The sequence below is a fragment of the Piliocolobus tephrosceles genome, chromosome 8 (assembly GCF_002776525.5).
Source record: "Piliocolobus tephrosceles isolate RC106 chromosome 8, ASM277652v3, whole genome shotgun sequence".
NCBI lineage: Eukaryota > Metazoa > Chordata > Mammalia > Primates > Cercopithecidae > Piliocolobus > Piliocolobus tephrosceles.
This window is the reverse complement of record NC_045441.1, coordinates 137,225,711-137,246,472: the sequence shown is the minus strand read 5'-3', so window position 1 is coordinate 137,246,472 and position 20,762 is coordinate 137,225,711. Positions and strand designations below refer to the sequence as shown.

Sequence of the window (20,762 nt, the reverse complement as noted above, 5' to 3'; positions counted from 1 at the left end):
CACGAACTAGTTACTACAACAGCCCATTAAGGTTGACTAGAAGCAAAAGGAAGAGAATGTTGGGGGCCATATGTAGGTGCATCAGCTTTTCTCAAGAAAAAATACCCATGCTCTAAGGGCTCTTAAAAATGTAGAAAACTTGCCCTGTTACCATGGGTCTTTAGAACACCTCTAAACACACACAAAATAAGACAGATATTACCTAGAAACTTCAACCATTGCTTAAACTCTAAAAGCATTTTTTGTATTATTTTGTTTTGATACAGAAGGGAAAGCTCAGCTATAAAGAAATACGAAATTTTTTTTTTTTTTTTTTTTGTGATCAGTCTCAAGAATATTCCATTGCCTGCCTCCCCCAACTTGTGCTGATATTTTAAGGATGTGCTCAAGAGTATGAAGCAGGGTGCTTTTGTCCCTTTCTCTCCTTCCTAGTAATTCCCTCCTCCCTATCCCATAGCCAAGTAACCACCCCTCAAATGAGCCATTCCTTTTTGCTTTCATCAATGGTCTCTGTGAAATTGGGGTCGTTGTTCATGATGGCGGCGTCTGCGCTCTCTGCCGACTCCGCCCCCTTCGCTTCGTTGGTATGGTAGGTGCCCTTGTGGCGGAACATGTACCGGATCAGGAAGACCAGGGTGCAGAGGATGGTGAAAATCACCACAGCAATGACGCCTGGCGGAGAAAGGAGAAGCACCAGAGGTTAGACAGGGCTTGGGTGTCCCTCCAACACTGTCCCCACTTCACTACAGCTCCCTCAGACACAGCCCTCTCCCATATAAAACACAAACTCCAAAACAACAAAGATAACAAAAATGAAGTAAGATTTCTGTTTTTGTCCACGAAGGAGTAACAGGAAAATCAGGAGTAACTTCCCTTCCAGCCAAAAAGTAACTAAAATACTGGACACAATCAATGAAATGACAGTCTTCAGACATTAGAAAACAGGCAGAACGGAACCATGATGTCTGAGAACAGAGAAACAAAAAGGAGGAATCCTACAATTTTCCTTGTTTTCTGGCTGCCAGCAATTTTTGGACAGCAGTGTAGGGAGGGGCAGCACAAGAAAGCACAGTGGTTTCCCTGAATGGAGAGGGGAGACAGAGCGAGTGTGAGAGAGCCGTGTATAGAAAGAACCCTAATAATCTGCACAGAAGTGTCTCTGAATTTGTGGCAGAATAACACTAATGTGTGCATGTACAGAATGAAAGTCCACAGGCGAGGCAAAAAGCAGAGCTCTCGGGGCTGGGAGACGTTTATGTTCCAACCAACCACATTGAAGAGACCTCATTGAACAATCAGAGCATTTAATACAGTTGTAGAATGGTCATGCTGAAGAAGTTTGCTAAAATAGGCCTAGAATAAAGACTACCCTAGATCTGTCCTGAAAAAACTTTAAAACACACCTAAATAACTTCAGGCTGCAGAGAAAAATAATTTAGAGAAAAAAAATGTAGGAAAATGTCACTTGACCATAAGAAACATCAGTCAATTAGAAGGAGATTCAGAAATGACAGAGCATGGAATGAGCAGACAAGGATAGTACAGTAACTATTAGAAATGTGCACAGGAGTTTAAAGGAAAACATGATCAAAATGAGAGGAAAAAAATGAAACAGTGGAACTTGTAGCGGTGAAACACACAGTGTCTGAAATGAAAAAAACACTGGATCAGGCCAGGTGTGGTGGCTCATGCCTGTAATCCCAGCACTTTGGGAGGCTGAGGCGGGTGGATTACTTGAGGTCAGGAGTTCAAGACCAGCCTGGCCAACATGGTGAAACCCGGCCTCTTACACTAAAAGTATAAAAATCAGCCAGGTGTGGTGGCACACTCCTATAATCCCAGCTACTCAGGAGGCTGAGGCACGAGAATCGCTTAAATCTGGGAGGCGGAGGCTACAGTGAGCCAAGATCGTGCCACTGCACTCCAGCTTGTGTGACAGAGCGGGACTCTGAAAAGGAAAAAGAAAAAAATACTGGATGAAATGATACAGACTAGATAAAATAGAAGTAAATATAACTGATCTAAACACTCCAATTAAAAAGCAGAGACAGAGTAGATAAAAACGATGCCTACTATATGATGTCTACAAGATATGAACTTTAAATACAGGTCAGAAGTAAAAGGATGGGAAAAGATATGAAAACAATAATCATAAGTAAGCTGGAATAGCTACATTAATATGAGACAAAGGACAAAGTTGTTAGTAGAAATGAAGAACATTTCATAATGTCAAAAGGGTGAATTCATCAAGAAGACATAATGATTCTGAATGTGTATAAACCTAACCTAAGTACAAAATAAACGAAGCAAAAACTGGCAGAACTGGTAGGAGAATTAGACCAATTTGCAATTATAGTTGGAGATTTTGACACTGTTCTGTCAGTAACTGATAGAACAATTGAACAGAAAATCAGCAAAAATTTAAAAGACGCGAACAATACTCTTAAACATTACCTAATGATATTAGACCAATCCTAAACATCTTTCTTAAAATACAGGAGAAAACACTACTCAGTTCATTTTATGAGACCAGCATTATCCTGATACTAATAATTACAAGAAAACTATGGAGCAATTCTTTTTTTTTTTTTTGAAGACAAAGTTTCATTCTTGTTGCCCAGGCTGGAGTCCAATGGCATGATCTGGGCTTACTGCAACCTCAGCCTCCCAGATTCAAGCAATTCTCCTGTCTCAGCCTCCCAAGTAGCTGTGATTACAGGCGCCCGCCACTATGCCCAGCTAATTTTTGTATTTTTAGTAGAGATGGGGTTTCACTGTGTTGGCCAGGCTGGTCCTGAACTCCTGACCTCAGGTAATCCACCCGCCTCAGCCTCCCAAAGTGCTGGGATTATAGGCGTGAGCCACTACGCCCGGCCACAATATTCTTTTAAATAGAATTTTAGTAAATCAAGCCCAGCAATATGTAAAAAAGATCATATATTAGGATAATGTTAATCCTAGGAATGCAAGTTTGGTTTAACATTAAAAACTAAAGCAATGTGATTTACCACATTAAGCAAATAAGGAGTAAAACAGTATGATCATCTAAATAGATGTGGAAAAAGCATTTGGAAAACTTACAATACCCATTCATCATACAGTTTTCAGTAAACTATGGGTAGAAGAAACTTTCTCAATCTGATAAAGGACATCTGTTGGAAACCTACAGCCAATATCCTATTTAATAGTGAAAGATCAAACACATTCCCCTAACATAGGGAACAATACAAAATTGTCAAATCTCAACATTTATTCACTTTTGTACTGAAAATCCTACCCAGTGCAATGAAACAATAAAAACAATAAAAAGAAACAAGTAAAAAAGTCTCATTATTCTCAGATAATATGCTTGTGTTTAGGTAGACAATTCTAAGGAATATACAAAAAAGTTATTAGAACTAACAGCAAATTTAGCAAGGTCACAGAATATGAGGCTGATATAAAAGATCAATTACACTTTTATATGCCAGAAAGAAACACTTAGAAAATGAAATTAATAAAATAGTAATTGCACAAATTTAAAAGTTGTTCAAGACTTTGCATTGAAAACCACAATACGTTGCTGAGAGAAACTGAAGAGACAAATAAATATATAGATATACCATGTAAAAATAGAAATACTAAATATCGTTAAGATGTTCATTTATAGGTCTAAAACAATCCCAATCTAAATTATAGCCAATTTTTTTGGTAGAAATTTGTAAACTGACTCTAAATTTTATATAGAAATGCAAAAGACGTAGAATAACCAAAATAATTTTGAAAAACAAACAAAAGATTAGAGAACTTACATTGTTTATTTCAAGACTTTGTATAAAGGTACAATAGGTCGGGCACAGTGGCTCACACCTGTAATCCCACCACTTTGGGAGGCCGAGGTGGGCGAATCACAAGGTCAGGAAATCAAGACCATCCTGGCCAACGTGGTGAAACCCCATCTCTATTAAAAATACAAATTAGCTGGACATGGTGTGCATGCCTGTAAGTCCAGCTACTCGGGAGGCTGAGGCAGGAGAATCGCTTGAACCAGGGAGTTGGAGGTTGTAGTGAGCCAAGATCATGCACCTGTACTCCAGCCTGGCAACAGAGCGAGACTCCTATCTCAACAAAAAAAGATACAACAGTAAAGCAAGCATGGTATTGGGTAAGGAAAGATATATAGACCAACAAAACAAAAAGCCTAGAAAATAGACACACACATACATATGGTCAGTTGCTTTAAAAAAAGTGCCAAGAAAATTCAACTGAGGAAAAGTATAGTTTTTTTTTTTTTTTCCCAACAAAAAATAACAAGATATTCATTTGGAAAACACTGGCTTTGACTCTTCTCTCAGACCATTTATAAACATCAAATCGAAGTGATTGAAGACCTAATGGTAAATGATAAAGTGATACAACTTCTAGAAGAAAACTGAAAATCTTCAAAACTTTTGGGTAGGCAGACTTTTTAGATAGGACAAACCAACCACAAACTATAAAAAGATTGGGGCCAGGCGCGGTGGCTCACGCCTATAATCCCAGCACTTTGGGAGGCTGAGGCGAGTGGATCACTTGAGGTCAGGAGTTCGAGACCAGCCTGGCCAACATGGTGAAATCCCGTCTCTACTAAACCTGAGATCATGCCACTGTACTCCTGGGCAACAGAAAATGAGACTATCTCAAAAAAAAAAAAAAAAAAAAGTCAGGGACCTGTTTACACTTATAGGTGTGTATTATACTTCAATTAAGTTGATTTAAAGAAAAGCAAAAAACAGGACTGGGATATTGATGGCAACAGGGATGTCAATATTGATCTACGCATGAGGCTCAACGGCTATCTTAGGAGAGTCAAATTATTATGTAGCTGCCCCTGGTGAGAAGAAAACACTGGAATATTTTAGATGCTACAGCTTATTAATTTTCTAATACATTTTTATTTTTTAATTTTAATTGTTCAAATTTATGGGATATGTGAGAATATTTGTTACATGTATATATGGAATAGTGATCAAGTCATAGTATTTAGGGGCTCATCAACCAAGTACAATACATTTTTGTTACAGTCATCCTACCCTGCTAGCAAACCCTGAATTTGTTCCTTTTATCTTACTGTATGTTTGCACCCTGTAACCCACTTCTCTTCATTCTCCTTCCTCTTCCTGCTCAACTTTCCCAGTCTCTTATCTGTTTTTCTTTCTACCTCTATGTGTTCACATATTTTAACTCCTGTGTATCAGTAAGAACATGTAATATTTGTCTTCTTGTGCCTAGCTTATTTCACTTAAAATAATGACCTCCAGTAATTTTCTGATAATTTGTATTATGATAACTGAAACCAGATTGGCATTTCCTTCCTATCTATCTATCTATCTATCTATCTATCTATCTATCTATCTAGACAGAGTCTTGCTCTGTCGCCCAGGCTGGAGTGCAGTGGCGTGATCTTGGCTCACTGCAAGCTCTGCCTCCTGGGTTCACACCAGTCTCCTGCCTCAGCCTCCCAAGTAGCTGGAACTACAAGTGCCCGCCACCACGCCGGGCTAATTTTTTTTTTTTTTTGTATTTAGAGACGGGGTTTCAACATCTTAGCCAGGATGGTCTAGATCTCCTGACCTCGTGATCCGCCCACCTCGGTCTCCCAAAGTGCTGGGATTACAGGTGTGAGCCACTGTGCCCAGCCTTCCTTTTCATGTTTTATAGTACGCTATCCTGGACCATTTGGGATGCGAAAGGATGAGACTGAAAAAGATCAGAGGGGATAAAGAAATGTCCTGGCTATGATCACTGCTACCTCCTTACATATTCTGAGTCTGTCCAGCTTACCACTACCATTTGTTATTTACAAGCCAGCATTAAAAAGTAGCCAGGTTAGGCCAGGTGCAATGGCTCATGCCAGTAATCCCAGCACTTTGGGAGGCTGAGGCGGGTGGATAATGAGGTCAGGAGTTTGAGATCAGCCTGGCCAAGATGGTGAAACCTTGTCTCTACTAAAAACACAAAAATTAGCCAGGCGTGGTGGCAGGCACCTGTAATCCCAGCTACTAGGGAGGCTAAGGCAGGAGAATTGTTTGAACCCGGAGGTAGAGGTTCCATTGAGCTGAGATCACGCCACTGCACTCTACCCTAGGTGATAGAACAAGACTCCATCTAAAAAAAAGAAAAAAGTAGCCGTGTTACATTTACTATATTTTTCTCTCTTTTTTTTGAAACAGAGTCTTGCTCTGTTGCCAAGGCTGGAGTGCAGTGGTGCAATCTCAGCTCACTGCAACCTCTGCCTCCCAGGTTCAAGAGATTCTCCTGCCTCAGTCTTCCGAGCAGCTGGGATTACAGGTGTGAGCCATCATGCCTGGCTAATTTTTGTAGTTTAAGTAGAGATAGGGTTTCGCCATGTTGGCTAGGCTGGTGTAGAACTCCTGACCTCAGGTGATCTGCCCACCTTGGCCTCCCAAAGTGCTGGGATTACATAGGCGTGAGCCATCATGTCTGGCCACATTTACTGTATTTCTGCATATCAGAATTCATAATCTTGTGTCCTATTTAAAAACAAAATGAATAATGTAAAAATCTAGAAGTCTTTTACAAAGACTACTATGTAATTGACAATTACTGCTTTCCATAGGTGAGTAGCCCCACATGAGCCTGCTCTACACGTCACCTACCTCCAATGATAGCCGAGTTTCTGTTGACTCCATTTCTTATAGCTTGGCCTTGTCCTGGATTATATGGAAAATCCGCACTGGCTGTACAGAAAGAAAGAGTCAAGTGTCAGAGTCAAGTATATTGATCCCAAATAATTTGAAACCTATTTCTCCATACAATTCTTTAACACTTACTGTTTTTCCAAATGAAATCTCCATATCTGATGGACCCTGTCTTGCCATTGTCTCACAAAAGAATCACAACAGCCTCCATCCCTGTACCTGCTGTTTCTGTTTGCACAAGGCCTACGTAAACATGACTTTCCACTTGGAGCAATATTAGAGAATCCTAGAACTACCTGAGCTGCCCTGCTCTAGTTCCACAGACAGACGAGTTTATGCATTTGAACATATTTCTTACATTTGGTTGAAATCTGCTTCCCATCCACTTTTAACCCCATGCACAACTGGTGGCATTCAATATATTTATAGATGAGCTTTTTACAGCTACAGTATTAAAAAGTTTAAATAGGAATCATTCCTTTAAACTCGTATTTTTCATGGCTATAGTAAGACACTGGCACACTTCAGGAGTTTGTAAGGGGGTCATAATTCAAAACAGTTGAGAAGAATATAACTGCCTAGTGAATCTATTTCTTTCCCTATTATAAATGATAAGAATCAGTTGTGTTATATTTAGGTATTTCTCTAAGATAAAACAAATTTTAAGCCCAGAAAAGGCAAATAGATCCTGAAGTCTGTCTGCAGGTCAGCAGACTATCTTCTGTCATCCATAGGACCTAATCCAACTTCAGAAACAATTCACATTTGTTGGTCTTCTGTTGGAGAAGTTAAGGTAAATCTTCCAATAGAAGCAGGTCACCTTAGTCTAAAGCAAGCTCTGGCTACTGGATGGCACCAATTAAATGTAAAAAGAATTTAGAAGTACTTATTTGGTACAATGAAATGTGTACACATTTCAAATAGACAAATAGGTTTATGTTATGATTCAGGGAGAATGTTGCTACATACTCCATTTTCTAACACTAATATATTCCTGGGCTATGGACTTCCAAGAGTATCCAGGATCATGATAAAAAAGCAGGTAGAGCCCTTTTTCCTCCTCTTCCCTTGGAAATACGGCAACCAAAAAGGGAGATTCCAGATTCTGTCGACACATGTGATTTAATCCTTTCTCTTTTAGACTTTATATTCTCTTTTTTTAATGGTGGGGGGAGCTGGGGAAAGGGTCTCACTCTGTCATCCAGGCAGTGGTGTGATCTCCGCTCACTGCAACCTGTGCCTTTTAGGCTCAGGTGATTCTCCTGCCTCAGCCTCCCAAGTAGCTGGGATTACAGGCACCTGCCACCAGGCCTGGCTAATTTTTGTATTTTTAGTAGAGACGGGGTTTTACCATGTTGGTCAACCTGGTCTCAAACTCCTGACCTCAAGTTATCCACTCACCTTGGCCTCCCAAAATGCTGCGATTACAGGCATGAGCTGCTGCACCTGGCTAGACTTGATATTCTTGTTTAGGATGAGGAAAATTATACTTTACATTCCAAATTATCTCAACTATCTGAGTAAAAAACACAGACATTAAGAAAGCTACAAATGAAAGCGAACTTAACTCTGAGTATTCAAGGATTTCATATTCCCCCAAGTCTTTAACTGGGGGATGCAAAATAGACTACTGATGGTTTTTGCTTGTTTTAACTGGCTTGATCCTTTTTTTTTTTTTTTTTTTTTTTTTAAGATTTAGTCTTGCTGTGTTGCCCAGGCTGGAGTGCAGTGGCACAATCATGGCTCACTGCAACCTGGACCTCCCAGGCTCAAGTGATCCTCCCGCCTCAGTCTCCTGAGTAGCTGGGACCACAGCCGTGCACCATCACGCCTGGCTAGTTTTTTATTTTTTGTAGAGATGGGGTCTCCCTATGTTGCCCAAGCTGGTCTTGAATTCCTGGGCTCAAACAATTCTCCTGCCTTGGCCTTTCAAAGTGCTGGGATTACAGGTGTGAGCCACCTTGCCTGGCCAATTGATCCAATCCTAAATCCAGTTAGCTAGGGAGGGAAATGAGGAGAACCAACGCACAGTACGGTGTAGTCAACTACTTTCCCATCAGCTCACTTTCCCATTTCCCTTCAGGATCTTCTGGAGTAGGTAGCGTGGATTAACATTCCCAATCCCAAATGTCAGCCCAAGAATGCAAAGATCTTTCATTTATTAAGCTTATCATCAGATATCAGATTAATCCTAAAATTATCCTATGGGAATAAACCTGGTTTACATAAAAACATATAATAAAAACCTTGGCTTTCTTTTTTAAACCTGAATCTTCAGAGAAGTACTATTAGTAGATGTGACAAATGTATTCATTCACTCATTCACTAAATCTTTGTAGAATGGCTACTATATGTCAGACTTCATTCCAAGTGCTGAGGATACACAGTGAACAATAAAATAGACAAAACGGAGAATAAAGTTCTCTAGCTAATGAGAACTTCCTGGTCTAACATGGTCTGTTTATTCCATGCATCCTTGAAGAGTTTGATTTATAGAGTCTAGATAATGTACTGAAGCATGGATGTGGTTTCAATGATGAACTTGTCCATTTACAATAAATTGCCTGATAAGCCACCCACAAACCATAAGCACAGGAAGATTTGGTTATGAATGTACACAATTCTCTGGCACAAGACACCCTTCAAAGACCACAAGCTGTTTTTCAGCAATGAAAACTTGCACATTACTGCCCATCTTTTCCAGACCTTTTGACATTATCATGACTCTTCTCTGGACACTATTTAGTCCATATCCTTCTAGAAAGTCCCCAAGCTTGTGAGCAGTCTAGCTAAAATTAGAACCCAGGTAGGGGTCGTTCCAAAGGCAACAATCTTCTCTACCCTGCCTTTTGAAGGCGAGAAAGGGACAGGGAGTTGAAGGGTTGAGGAGGTCCTGCCTGCAGACAGTTTGGCTTGGGTTGGCACTATGGAAGGAGGAGCCCTTTTAGGTGATGAGGAATTAATTAGTTTTGTATTGGACATACTGAGTTGGAGGTGCCCAGGTGGAGGACACCCAGCTGGAGATATTTACTAAATATTTGGATACTTTGTGAGTGAGTCATATTTCCTGTCTCCTTTTGATAAACGCAGAAATTTCCTGACCTCTGTGTCTTCCCCTATTCCCTGCCCTGTCATGACCTTCTTTAAACAATATGTACCTTATATTAAGTATGGTGATTAAAAAATTACAACAGTAGGCCAGGCATGGTGGCTCACGCCTGTAATCCCAGCACTTTGGGAGGCTGAGGCAAGTGGATCATGAGGTCAAGAGATTGAGACCATCCTGGCCAACACAGTGAAACCCCATCTTTACTAAAAATACAAAAATTAGCTGGGCATGGTGGCATGCACCTGTAGTCCCAGCCACTCAGGAGGCTGAGGCAGGAGAGTCGCATGAACCTGGGAGGCGGAGATTGCAGTGAGCCGAGATCGCGCCACTGCACTCCAGCCTGGTGACAGAGCGAGACTCTGTCTGAAAGAAAAAAAAAAAAAAAAAAAAAAAAAAAAAAAAAATTACAATGGTAATTTGTTGCTATTCTATTGTGTGATATTCATAATACCGTGAATGGTTTGCTTTTCTGGCTCAGGTGACATGGCTGGTAGACTACAGCATGGTTTCTCTCTGCTCCAAAGCCTGTCTTATGGTGTTGCATCCTTGGCCACAAAGCTGCAGAAAAATGTAGATGCTTAAGAGATACTCATAGACCTCTTCCTGTTTCCCTTGAGGTTACCAATAAAAACAGTAGCAGAACATATGGAGATCGTGGAAGGAGTTACCTGAGATGATGCAAGGAGAATGGCAAGAGCTAGAGAGGAACATTTAAAAATATCCCAGGATTGTTTTGGGTGTCAATCTGAACTCCTGGGCATAGTGAAGAAGGCCCCCCTTGAGCTGTATTTCTCTCCTGTCCCTTCCCTCCTGGGGTCACTTTTCCAACTCAACCTTCTAGGTATAGGTGATATGGACAGGAGGCAGGGAAATACTGGGTAGAAGAGGGTGGAGTCCCTGGCAAGGGTTCCACCCACAAACCGGAGCCCACAGCCCTAAATGAGAACTACACAGCCCTGTTTTCCCACCCAAATGCTGCTTTTTTCCAAAACCACCCTGGCCTGCCAGGCCCCCCAATCCTGTAGCCATAAACACCCCAAGCTCCACTGGCAGAGGAGCAGAGCAGCGTGGCAGAGGAGAGAAGAGAACAAGTGGCTGACGTCAAGAGGAGAAGAAGCATCTGAATGTTGAAGAGGCAACTGGACAGTTGGAAAGCAGTTTGGCTCAGGATGACTGAAGAGAATTATCCTCCCATTTCATCCCTTTCCAGCTCCCCATCCCACTGAGAGCCACTTCCATCACTCAATAAAACCGTTGTGACCTGATCCTTCCCGCACGCCAGACAAGGACCTGAGTACCAAGAGGGCAGGGGGTAAAAGGCTGTCGCCCTGTCTCCACCGAGCTGGCTAACACTTAGCCATCCCCAGACGGCAACTGCTAAAAGAGCATTAATTGTAACATACCCCTAGAAGCTGCTGTGGGACCAGAGCCCAAAAGCATTCACCCCAGCTGCAGCACCCACTTGCCTGTATGCTCCCCCTTTCACAAAAGGTTTGAGTGAGCTGCACCCATCGCAAGTCCAGTGAAGGGGTCCAGGAAACTGTCCCGTCTCAGAGGAGTTCCTGATGCTTCCAGTTGACACCCCTTTTCTCTTCCATATGGCACTCTGTCTGGACATCTGGTTTACTTTCCTTTTCTTTGTCCATCACATCTTACTACTTTCCTGAAAGTATCCTCAGCGACCTCAGATTGTGTGCGTCCCTTTTCTCAATGGGAAGAGTCTTAATTCTTGTGACTTCTTACATGACAGTCATCCTCTTAAAGTCAGAGACCAATCTTAATCATGTTTGCAGCTCCAATGACTAATAATGCAGTAGCAAGGGCTAAATGGATGTCCATTGACTGGCATAATTAAAATCAGTCTATCAAGAGGTATGTAAACATTGTATAGCTTCTTCTAATAATAAAACCTTCTATGCAGGTAGAATATTGAAAGTCAGATGCCTAGTCTGAAATCCTTACAGTGAGGCAGGATTCTTATTCCTCCTAACAAAGGAGATGAACATATTGAATATAGAAAATATATTAATGACTCCTAGTCCACTGGACTTTGGTTATTGTTAGAAAACAGTTTGTAGAAAACCCTCAGGTCAGGAAGCCTCATACATTTCAAGGGCAAAATCTTTGTTTTGTGTGAGCATTCATGTTTTCCTGGATCTATTTATAACGTAAACCTGGTTGTCCTAATGCATGTGAGTGCTTACTCCCTTGAGGCAAAGCCATTTTATTCTGGCAATCAAAGCAATTGCTATTTTGATGGATATATTTTATTGCAACTGTCCTTTCCCCTGGGAACCAACATGCTCTTGGACATGCGCGTAGAGAAAAATGGAGACCAACAAACATGACTGAGATATGGATGATAAAGCTCATCTATTCTGCTAACATTCATGTTCCCCTCACCCAGCTTGTTGGGAGAGCTGAACAATTTTAGTGGTGTTGGAGTATCAAGGAACCTATACTTTGGGAAACATTGTGAGTAGGTCCAAATTTGGAGTGTTAGTTTAAAATAGACCAGGTATAACATTCTCAAGACCAGTCTTTCATCAAATAAGCACAGACTATATTCAACACACTTCTCTTCTGGATCCCCAAATGACACTCCATGTTAACCACCAAAGCATGGTGCCATTCCAGTCTGATTTATAGTCTTACAAAAGCCCACATATTTCTGCATACTTCCCTTGCACATGTCCTTCTTGTGTGTGGTCATCCCTGTTCCTATATTTGTAGACCATGTTTCCATCGCACCACTCAGAGATTAGCTCTCCTCCCCTCCTCCACCCAGCACAGGCCAGGCAGGACATCTTACTGGAGGAATTGATGATGGGAGATTCTTCTCCTAGGAGCATGCTTAGTAAACAGCCTGGCTGAGGCTTTAGTGCCCACACACATATGTACTACTGTGCTCCTCACCCAAGAAGGCAGATACATTATCGGTCCTCAAACATATTCAGACATGCTGCAGTCACTCCTTCCCTTCTACTGTCTTTGTCTCCCATATGAGAAGCAGTCTGAGAGCTCACTACTGTACATTTTCCCTTCTTTCATTTTCAAGGTAAGAAAACAAAACAAACATACCTCATAAGAGCAGTCATATGTTGGAACTGGGTGAGAAAAAGTATACTTTCATTTTCCAAAACAGAATATACAATATGACAGTTTCATTCTATTTCTTTTCTTTTTGTTTTTTTATTTATTTTTTTGAGACAAAGTCTCACTCTGTTGCCCAGGCTGCAGTACAGTGGTGCAATCTCGGCTCACTGCAAGCTCCACCTCCCAGGTTCACACCATTCTCCTGCCTCAGCCTCCCAAGTAGCTGGGACTCCAGGCGCCCACCACCATGCCCAGCTAATTTTTTGTATTTTCAGTAGAGACGGGGTTTCACCGTGTTAGCCAGTATGGTCTTGATTTCCTGACCTCGTGATCAGCCCACCTCGGCCTCCCAAAGTGCTGGGATTCCAGGTGAGAGTCACTATGCCTGGCCAGTTTCATTCCATTTCTAAAGGTGTTTCACCCTTCTCTCCACTACATTCCTGAAAGGCTTTGCTGTGACAGCAAGATGACCAAGGAGTGACACCTCTCACATCTGTGTGCTGGGCAGGGGTGAGGGTGATGTCCTTCCCTTCAAGGGCAAAGTTGCAAAAATGGCGGAAAATCAAGCGGTTAGTTGTGGTAGAGCTGGCCCAGAAGTGCTTTTCTTCTGTGGTGGAGTACAAAATATTTCATGTTGATTTACATGAAATTCAGATTTCGGGAACAAGCTGTTTAGGAAATAATAATAGCACTTCCTACATTTCAGGCCCTGTTGTCACTCCTTTTCATGCTAACTCATTTAATCCTCATGTGCGCCTTGACACATTCATTCCATTTTGGAAGGATAAAAACTTGTTTGAGGTCACACGACCAGGAAATGGTGGAGCTAGTATTTGAACCCAGAAGTTGGCTCCAGAAACCATTAAACACTTGGCTGAATTGTGTCTGATGAGAAGGCATCAGTCTATGCCAGCTCTGTCAAATGACCAACATCACTGTAGGGCCTGAAGGCAACCAACCAATTTAGCCCAACTGCTTTTTCTGTGGTTAGTGGGCTGTCTGGGGAAGCCAACGAAATCTAAAGGCTTCTGACTGTGTTTGCTTTTCTTCAGAAGTTATCTGACAAAGGATAATTACACATGATGGCAGCATCAGCTGAGCAATGTGGCAAGCTAAGAACTCAGAGCCCATGTTGTAGAAGCACAAAAATCTGACCTTCCTTTGGTGACACATACAGACCCCTGATGGGCCAAAGCAGCACAGAGAGAATGACCCATTACCTTTGCAGAAACACAAAACCAGGAATCGTGTAAATCGTGCTTTAAAATATTATTATATTGAATATAACTTTTGATTCCATTTACAAAATATGAAAAATTATAAAACAAGTTTCAGGGCAGATGCTTAAGTACTAGAAATTGATTTAAAAGACAGCTATAGGCTGGGTGCTGTGGCTCACGCCTGTAATCCCAGCACTTTGGGAGGCAGAGGCGGGTGGATCATGAGGTCAGGAGATCGAGACCATCCTGGCTAACACGGTGAAACCCTGTCTCTACTAAAAATACAAAAAATTAGTTGGGCGTGGTGGCGGGCGCCGGAAGTCCCAGCTGCTTGGGAGGCTGAGGCTCAGGAGAATGGCATGAACCGGGAAGGTAGAGGTTGCAGTGAGCCAAGATTGCACCACTGCACTCCAGCCTGCGTGACAGAGTGAGACTCCGTCTCAAAGAAAACAAAAAGCCAGGCATGGTGGTACACGCCTGTAGTCCCAGTTACTTGAGAGGCTGAGGCAGGAGAATTGCTTGAACCCAGGAGGGGGAGGTTGCAGTGAGCCGAGATTGTGCCACTACACTCCAGCCTGGACAATAGAGCAAGACTCTTATCTCAAAAAGAAAAAAAAAATTGTAAGAACAGAATATTGTAAAGAGATTTGAATTCTTTAGCCTATAATTTCTTGTCCTAGTGAATAATGAGAGAGTAAAGCTTTTTTTTTTTTTTTTTTTTTTTTTAACTACAGAAGATAAATTTAGTGGTTGTGGTTCTTATTTATTAAGTTTCAAAACATTTAGGCTCAGAAACCAATTGCAAACAAAACATTGAAGTGCATATAAAAATAAATGGAAATATCTAACATAAACTCCCCCAAAATGAAAGGCTCTGGAAGCTTCAGGTTGTCATTTCTCAGAGACAAAAAAATTAGATCATATCTGACATCTCCTAGAGAAAATATCTCCATGGAAACCACTGGAGTTTCAGCATCGAAAGTAATAATTTGAGACACTTCAACAAAATTGCTATTAATTATAATTTAATTTAAATTGCAACATTATTTTCACAGTGAGGTCTGGGCTAGATAAGGTATCTCTGCCTTGTTCTTAGCTTCTTTGTTGTATTACATTTTATTCTCTCTTTTCAAATCTGAGTTGCGTAGCAGAAAATGATTGTTTTTCTTAACTACTGTTTTTAGCCATTCACTATTGATATTTCTGAAACAGATATGAAAACAAATGGTTATCGACTAAGATGCTGAAGATATAAGGGACATTGTTCTACTTTAAAAGAGGATCCCTGCTAATCACATTTTTGGGAGGGAGCGATTTCTCAAAGTCAGCAGGTTTTTCTGTGGGTAGAGCATTATGTGGCATGGACTAACATGATCCTGAGTTTCACATTTCTCTGTTGACCCTTTGCCTCCATTTCTAAAAAAAAAAACTAGCTAGCCGACATTTCCAATTTCAAATAGGGGAAGGTGATTGTGACTTGGCTCCTGACTTGAGAAGTTAAACAAGCCTTACAGTTCTTCTTAAAGGAGTGAGAAAGTGGCAGCTGCTAGAATGATCATCTAAGATCCAGTGGCCAAAAGAGGTCGAGTGAAGAGAAACAGAATACATAAATTTGTCGTCATCGGCTATACGTTATGATTGTTTAAATAATACCAACTTTCATATGAAAGGACTGAATGGGCAATTGATTGCATTGTACTCCCCCTTTCCACCAGTTACTTAGTTAACTTCTGAATTGTCTCAATTGCCTTTCAGGAAAAAGATTTAATACTCTCAGAGCAGGCTGACATTGCACTCTTTTGTCTGATTAATGACAAAGATGTATTTTAATTGAAAATAGCTCATTAGGCCGGGCGCAGTGGCTCACGCCTGTAATCCCAGCACTTTGGGAGGCCGAGGCAGGCGGATCACGAAGTCAGGAGATAGAGACCATCCTGGCTAATATGGTGAAACCCCGTCTCTACTAAAAAATACAAAAAATTAGCCGGGCGTGGTGGCGGGCGCCTGTAGTCCCACCTACTCGGGAGGCTGAGGCAGGAGAATGGCGTGAACCTGGGAGGCGGAGCTTGCAGTGAGCCGAGATCACGCCACTGCACTCCAGCCTGGGCGACAAAGCAAGACTCTGTATCAAAAAAAAAAAAAAAAAAAAAGCTCATTATTAATATATGCTCAGACTTTGTATTTCATAACATAAACACTAAGGTAAGGTATTTGGTGTCCATTTTCACGTGAGATAAATATGTCTTGTTATTTCTCAGGTGGGCAAATTGTTCCAGTCTTAATGTTTAGTTATAATTGTTTATAAATCAATGGTCAAAGTTATTATTGTAAAATATTATGGGCACTTGCAGAGTGTTGATTGTGACAGCTGGCCTTTATAGATTCTGTAGTTCTACAACGTCTCTACAGTTGAGGAGGCAAAAATGCAGGATGGATGATAATTAGGTTAAAGCCACATGGTTGATGGGTGCCGGAGTCACTGCTACAAGGACGAGGTCTTTCGACTCCTCATTCAGGACTCTGCCCGTGCATCTTACTGTAGTTCTCAGGGCGAACCTTGAAAGTCTGGATCAGAGAGCCTCACTGCCAGGGCAGCCATCCAGCTGGCCCTCCATATCCACGGGTTACCCATCCGTGGATTCAACCAAACTCGGATCAAAAATATTCAGGAAAGAAAGTTTCATGTTTCATCTGTACTGAACACGTACAGATATTTTTTCTTGTCACTATTCTCTAAACAATCCAGTCTAACAAATCTTTTTGTTTTTTCTTTTTTTTTTTTGAGATGGAGTCTCACTCTGTCGCCCAAGCTGGAGTGTAGTGGTGCAGTCTCAGCTCACTGCAACCTCCGCTTCCTGGGTTCAAACGATTTTCCTGCCTCAGCCTCCCGAGTAGCTGGAATTAGAGGCACATGCCACCACGCCTGGCTAATTTTTGTATTTTTAGTAGAGATGGGGTTTCACCATGTTGGTTAGGCTGGTCTTGAACTCCTGACCTCCTGATCTGCTTGCCTCAGCCTCCCAAAGTGCTGGGATTACAGGTATGAGCCGCCGCACCTGGCCAACAACTCTTTACATGGCATTTATGTTGTATTAGGCATTATAAGTAATCTAGAGAGAATTTAAAGTATATGGGAGGGTCTGTGGAGTTATATGTAGGTATTTACCACACTATTTGCTATCAGGAACTTGCGCATCTGTGGATTTGGTGTCTGTGGGGATTCTGGAACCAATCCCCTGTAGACGCTGAGGCAGGACTGGACCCCTTGGTTAACACTGCTGTATGGCTCTTTGTTGAGGTTTGTCGCGGCTTCTTTTCCTTTCTGCTGCAGGGTGTTTATGAATTCATGATGTTAACAGGAGTGCAAGAAGGAAGAAGCCCCAAATCTGGGGAAAATGATAAATTCGGGAAGTGCCATTTAAACCCTGGTCTGAGGGAAAATGCTGTTTTTCCTGTTGCACAGTTTCCAGAACGCGCGTGGCGGCAGCAGGGTTCCCCCGGAAGGGGCTGTCACTTCTGTGCATGCAGGGCTCTGAGTGTCAGGGACAAAGGGCTCTACACTTGTGTAACTGGTGGGTTCTTTGGCCTTGAAAAAGTGCTGAACCTCTTTAGGCTTTTTCTTCTCCTCCTGTCTCAGTCTGAGATGCCTTTGTGGGACAGCACTCTGATCGAGAGCTTTCCAACATTAAGGGGCATACAGATGCCTTGAGCTCTGGGAAAAATGCTGCTTCTGCCTGAGTTGGTCTTGGGTGGGGGACCTGGGCATCTGTATTTCTAACAGGCTCCAGAGTGCTTGAATACCCGCCTCACTTTCAGTTGCAGAAATTTAATATAGACCGTTGGTGGTTCAGGTCTCCAGCTGCTCGTGTGTGTATGTGTGTATGTGCGCGCGTGCGTGCGTGTGTTTTAATTTAATGCAGTGCCTGAGAGGGAACTGAAATAATTCCTTCTGGGAACCTTGTCCCTTTTCCCTTGGCCGAATCATTTGTGATTGTGAGTTTAATGATTTGCCTGCCAGAATGCCTCACAGTTCGACTCCGTTCGTTCTATTTCTTTTTAGTGTTGTGAAAGCAATAATAGGAACACTGTGTTAATTTCAGAGAGAATTCTTTGGTATGTTGAATGTTGGAGCAGGGGAGTTTATTACAGTTTAGGAAAAAAACAGCCAAGGAGTTTAATAAATGGTTATCTTAGTATGACCTTGGATACCTTTCCTAGTTCAAAGCAAAAATACAAGTTGAGTCTCTAAAGCTAGTGTATCAGGGAGGAAAAATATTGGGATGTTGCCATTTAGGTTCTTGATGCTATGGATGCATTTAAAGACATACATGAGAGAGAACAGATGCATTTTTAAATTTTCTTTTTAGAGACAGGGTCTTGCTATGTTGCTCAGGCTGATCTTGAACTCCTGGACTCATGTAGCTGGGACTATAGGCATGTGCCACTGTGCCTGGCTAGACATGTTTTTAAAAATACTGAACCATGGAAGGTTTTGAAACTTATGGATTTGTTTTTTGAAAAAAAAATTCTTGGCCAGGCGCAGTGGCTCATGCCTGTAATCCCAACACTTTGGGAGGCCGAGGCGGTGGATCACAAGGTCAGGAGATCAAGATCATCTTGGCTAACACGGTGAAACCCTGTCTCTACTAAAAGTACAAAAAATTAGCCGGGCATGGTGGCGGACGCCTGTAGTTCCAGCTACTTGGGAGGCTGAGGCAGGAGAATGGCGTGAACCTGGGAAGCAGAGCTTGCAGTGAGCCAAGATCACTGGACTCCAGCCTGGGCGACGAGTGAGCCTGTCTCAAAAAAAAAAAAAAAAAAAAAAAAAAAAAAAAAAAAAAAAAATTTACTGCTGGTTCTACTACTGCATGGGTGCAATACAGGACACTGAAGCCATATGGTCATATTATGGTATGTCAGACAGCCTCAGTGACTACCTCTGGCTTTATGGAATGCTGCGTCACAGATATGGGTGCTCACCAAGTTTTGTGAACACACCTGCTATACAGGAGTCTCAGCTAAGAGAACCTGTGGTTTCCTTATTAGCAAAGAATTGGTTGTTTGCTGAGTCATAGAAAGAGCCCTGGTTTCTAGGGAGAGGGTGGCTGAGAAGATTATGATGTTAAAAGAGGAAAGCGACCAATTACAGTAAGTCAAAAAGGGATATTTTAAGGACATTCTCTGATGTATTTCGCCTTTCCTCAGGCAGTGGTCAGGGATTTGCACAATTCATAAGATGAAAGTCTTCAGGGAGACCCTGGATCTATTGTCTTCAGACTTCTGCAGAGAAAACACATCCCCTGAGCATTACGCAATTATCAGTGAGGGCTTTGGACTTCCACGATGTATGGCTTGGGAGCTCGGTGAAAATAACATTTTATCCCCTTAGGTCTACTCAAGAGATGTGCTTCATCATTTGTGAGAATACTTAGGCACATGTTATTTTAGGAATCAAGGGAATTTGGTGAAAATAACATTTTGTCACCTTAAGTCTGCCCAAGAGATGTGCTTCATCATTTGTGAGAATATTTAGGCACATGTTATTTTAGGAATCAAGCAAGGATGAAGGGACTCCTTTTACTCTCCTTCTGTGGAAGTTTCTAGTACAATCAAAGACCGTACTTTGGCTGTGGATGGATCCTTTGGAAATGGCTGAATATTATTGATTTGCTTTTATTGTCATCCTGTGTCTTTCAAGGGAATTCAGTGAATAATAAAAAGCATTTAAAAATATTTAATCTTCTGCTGGAACCTCCGTATCTGAACTTGCAGACGATGCTGTTTTCAGCTTTACACGATGAACGTGCTTCTGCGCTCTGTGGGCCAGTTCTGCCAATATGCATGGGATGTTTGTGTTGTAACTGCTATTTCACCAAAGTGTGAGGTTGATCCTTTTCATTCTTAAGTTTTCAGAAACTAGTATAATACATAGATGAGGAGCATTGCTGACAACATGGTGGAGTCACCCTGACCACAGACAGGCAACCAGATTCTGGCTCCACTGTGCGGTTAGAAGGGGGGCGTGGGCAAACCTAAAGTGGTTTTAAAAATTAATTCTATACATATTTTGAGACTTTTATGAATGCCCAGTTGGGCTCTTGGTTTTGAAATACTCTTTTCTGTTGCATTAGCACAAGGGAAATGTATAATTCCAATCCCAAGACAATGTATTTTCTTCCAAGAAGGCTGGCTTCAGAGAACTGAATACGAAAGCCCCATGCTAAATATGCTTCCACTGTTGTCTGAGCTGTTCTCTTCTTGAGTTAAGCTGAGATCTCACAGGACAACTACTTTTGCTTCCTGACAGGTGAAATGGCAAATGGCCATCAAGGAGAAATTGATGAAACAAATTATCCTTGGTTATTAAAGCTTCGTGATGGTTCCCTACTCCATTCCTCCCTGGTGCTGGCTCACATCATTATAAAGATAGCGTGATAAAGTCCTGGCATAAGCCGTGTGGCTCTGTCACAGTTCTTCTCATTCATGTCAACAGAGTGTGAAAAAACATTTAATTGGCTCTAGCAGCCTTGGGGATGATGTATTCCTTATCCGCAAGGGGAAAGTGGAACAAGAAAGAGCAAAGTTGTATTTAGAGGCTGGGATTTCACCAACACGTATGCAAATTACAAATCCTTCCAGACTTCTGCATTATATTTA

The 20,762-nt window shown here is 41.8% G+C and overlaps 1 protein-coding gene across 2 annotated transcripts in view; it reads right to left on the bottom strand.

Annotated features, from left to right (window-relative positions):
• Positions 1 to 313: 313 nt before the first annotated feature.
• The window catches only part of CNTNAP2 (contactin associated protein 2), a 2,251,282-nt gene continuing 2,230,833 nt past the window's right edge, over positions 314 to 20,762 (bottom strand). For both annotated transcript variants that reach the window (XM_026456367.1, XM_026456368.1), the window contains 2 exons: positions 6,639 to 6,719; positions 314 to 672 (listed from right to left, as the gene is read on the bottom strand). In XM_026456367.1, coding sequence (XP_026312152.1) covers positions 473 to 672; positions 6,639 to 6,719 — 281 coding nt within the window. In that variant the 3' untranslated portion in view covers positions 314 to 472. The remainder of the gene's footprint in view (positions 673 to 6,638; positions 6,720 to 20,762) is intronic.